Raw genomic sequence first — 2,184 nt, forward strand, 5'->3', positions numbered from 1 at the left:
CGCCTGGCCCCCCATAAGTTTTTGATGCAGTGACCTGTGCTAAAGTTTGTTTTATATTCTTCTGCCTTTCCTGTAGATATGTGTCCTAAGAATGCTAGCTATTATGGTAATCGAGCAGCCACTTTGATGATGCTTGGAAGGTTCCGGGAAGCTCTTGGAGATGCACAACAGTCAGTGAGGTTGGATGACAGTTTTGTCCGGGTATGTAATGGGGCTGTTTGGGGAAGGCCGAGTTGCTACAGTGGAGCTACTGTAGCCCAGGGTTTCTCAATCTTGACACCATTGACATTGTGGGCCAGATTATTCATTGTTGTGGGGAGCTATCCTGTGCATTGTAGAATGTTTAGCAATATCTCTGGCCTTTAATCGCTAAGTATCAGTAGCACCCCCTGTCCCCAGTTGTAACAGTCAAAAATTTCTCCTAACGTTGCTAAATGTCCCCCAGAGGGCAAATTGCCCTGGTTAAGAACTATGGCTCAGCCATTTTCATTGCCTCTTGGTTTTGTGTGGGTGTTTGTTCTGCTATTTATTTCTCTGTGCTTGGCCAATCATGCTGCTTTGTGTTTCCTCTTCTAGGGACATCTACGAGAGGGCAAATGCCACCTCTCTCTAGGGAATGCCATGGCAGCTTGTCGCAGTTTCCAGAGAGCCTTAGAATTGGATCATAAAAATACTCAGGCACAGCAAGAGGTATGGGTCTGATCCTGTTTGTATCAAAGGAGACAGTGTGTTATATTTGGAAAGAGTAGTGACTTGAAAGTCAGAACTGAGATCTAGTCCCACTTCTGCCATCAGTCACACCTGGGTGACTTTAGGCAAGTCTCATGGTCTCTCTAAGCCTTAGCTTCCTTACCTGTAAAATGAGTTTTGAATATGATTTACAGCTTTAAAAAAATCTGTGAAAATTAGAGGGTTTCTCAGATGGCCAGAGGAATAGGCAAATACTTTAAGGGACTGATTTGAGTGAGGTTAAAGAATTTGGATAAGTTCAAATCCTGATTAAATTGGTAGCAGTGAAAGCATGTTTTGGTTCCATCTCCATATACAGTCATTCGTCATTTAATGACAGGAATACATTCTGTTAGATGATTTTGTCATTGTGCAAACATCATAGCATAGGGTGTACTTACACAAACCTAGATGGTATAGTCTACTACACACCTAGGCTATGCATATGGTATAGCCTAATGCTTCTGTGCTACAAACCTGTATAGCATGTTACTGTACTGAATACTGGAGGCAATGGTGACACAATAGTATTCGTGTATCTCAACACAGAAAAAGGTACAATAAAAGTACAAGATTATAATCTCATGGAACCACTGCCATATATGCCATATAGGTGGTCTGTTGTTGACCAGATGTCATCATGCAGCACTGTATATAGATATACAGTTTACACCTGGATGCATTTTAGTGAGAATCTCAAAACTTATGCTCAATCCCTGGTAATGCATTGCATTTATTTTATGTATATCAAGGCACGGCTCTTGTGTTCCTGGCCTGAAGTTCAAACTGAGGGTGAAGTTTGAGTCTTAGCCTTTCTGTTAAAGGAGTCTTGACTGTATCTTCATCAGCTTGATTTGTGAAATGTCTGTGGTTCTGGTTATCTTGAAAGAAAAGTCTTCCAGGGACATCTACGAGAGGGCAGGTGCTACCTCTCTCTAGGGAATGCCATGGCAGCGTGTCTCAGTTTCCAGAGAGCTGTAGAACTAGATCATAAAATGCTCAGGCACAACAGGAGGTATGAGTCCTGTTTGTGTCAAAAGGGATAGTCTGGTATACATGAGAAGAGATGCATTTACTCGGTTCAAATTCATATTTATCAAGGACTTATTGATTTTTGTGATTGTTGAATCTACAACTTCATTAAAATTTCCCGTATCTGATTTTCCGATGTAGTTCAAAAATGCCAATGCAGTCATGGAATATGAGAAAATAGCAGAAATGGATTTTGAGAAGCGCGATTTTCGGAAGGTAAAGTACAGCTATGAGATAATTTCATCTACCCTTTGTCACAAAGTTCCTGTGTATGTGTGTGCGCGTGCATGTGTGTCATAATTAAGAGAAGTAGTATGGGCTGGGCGCGGTGGCTCACGCCTGTAATCCTAGCACTCTGGGAGGCCGAGGCAGGTGGATCGTTTGAGCTCAGGAGTTCAAGACCAGCCTGAGCAAGAGCGAGAC

At 42.2% G+C, this 2,184-nt stretch overlaps 1 protein-coding gene across 1 annotated transcript in view; it reads left to right on the forward strand.

Annotated features, from left to right (window-relative positions):
- DNAJC7 (DnaJ (Hsp40) homolog, subfamily C, member 7) overlaps positions 1-2,184 on the forward strand; it is a 30,450-nt gene that overhangs the window by 13,088 nt on the left and 15,178 nt on the right. Inside the window, exons 3-5 of the mRNA XM_012656687.1 lie at positions 77-201; positions 577-690; positions 1,903-1,977. Coding sequence (XP_012512141.1) covers positions 77-201; positions 577-690; positions 1,903-1,977 — 314 coding nt within the window. The remainder of the gene's footprint in view (positions 1-76; positions 202-576; positions 691-1,902; positions 1,978-2,184) is intronic.

This window comes from Propithecus coquereli, unplaced genomic scaffold (assembly GCF_000956105.1).
Source record: "Propithecus coquereli isolate 6110/MARCELLA unplaced genomic scaffold, Pcoq_1.0 Scaffold515, whole genome shotgun sequence".
In the NCBI taxonomy this organism is placed as follows: Eukaryota; Metazoa; Chordata; class Mammalia; order Primates; family Indriidae; genus Propithecus; species Propithecus coquereli.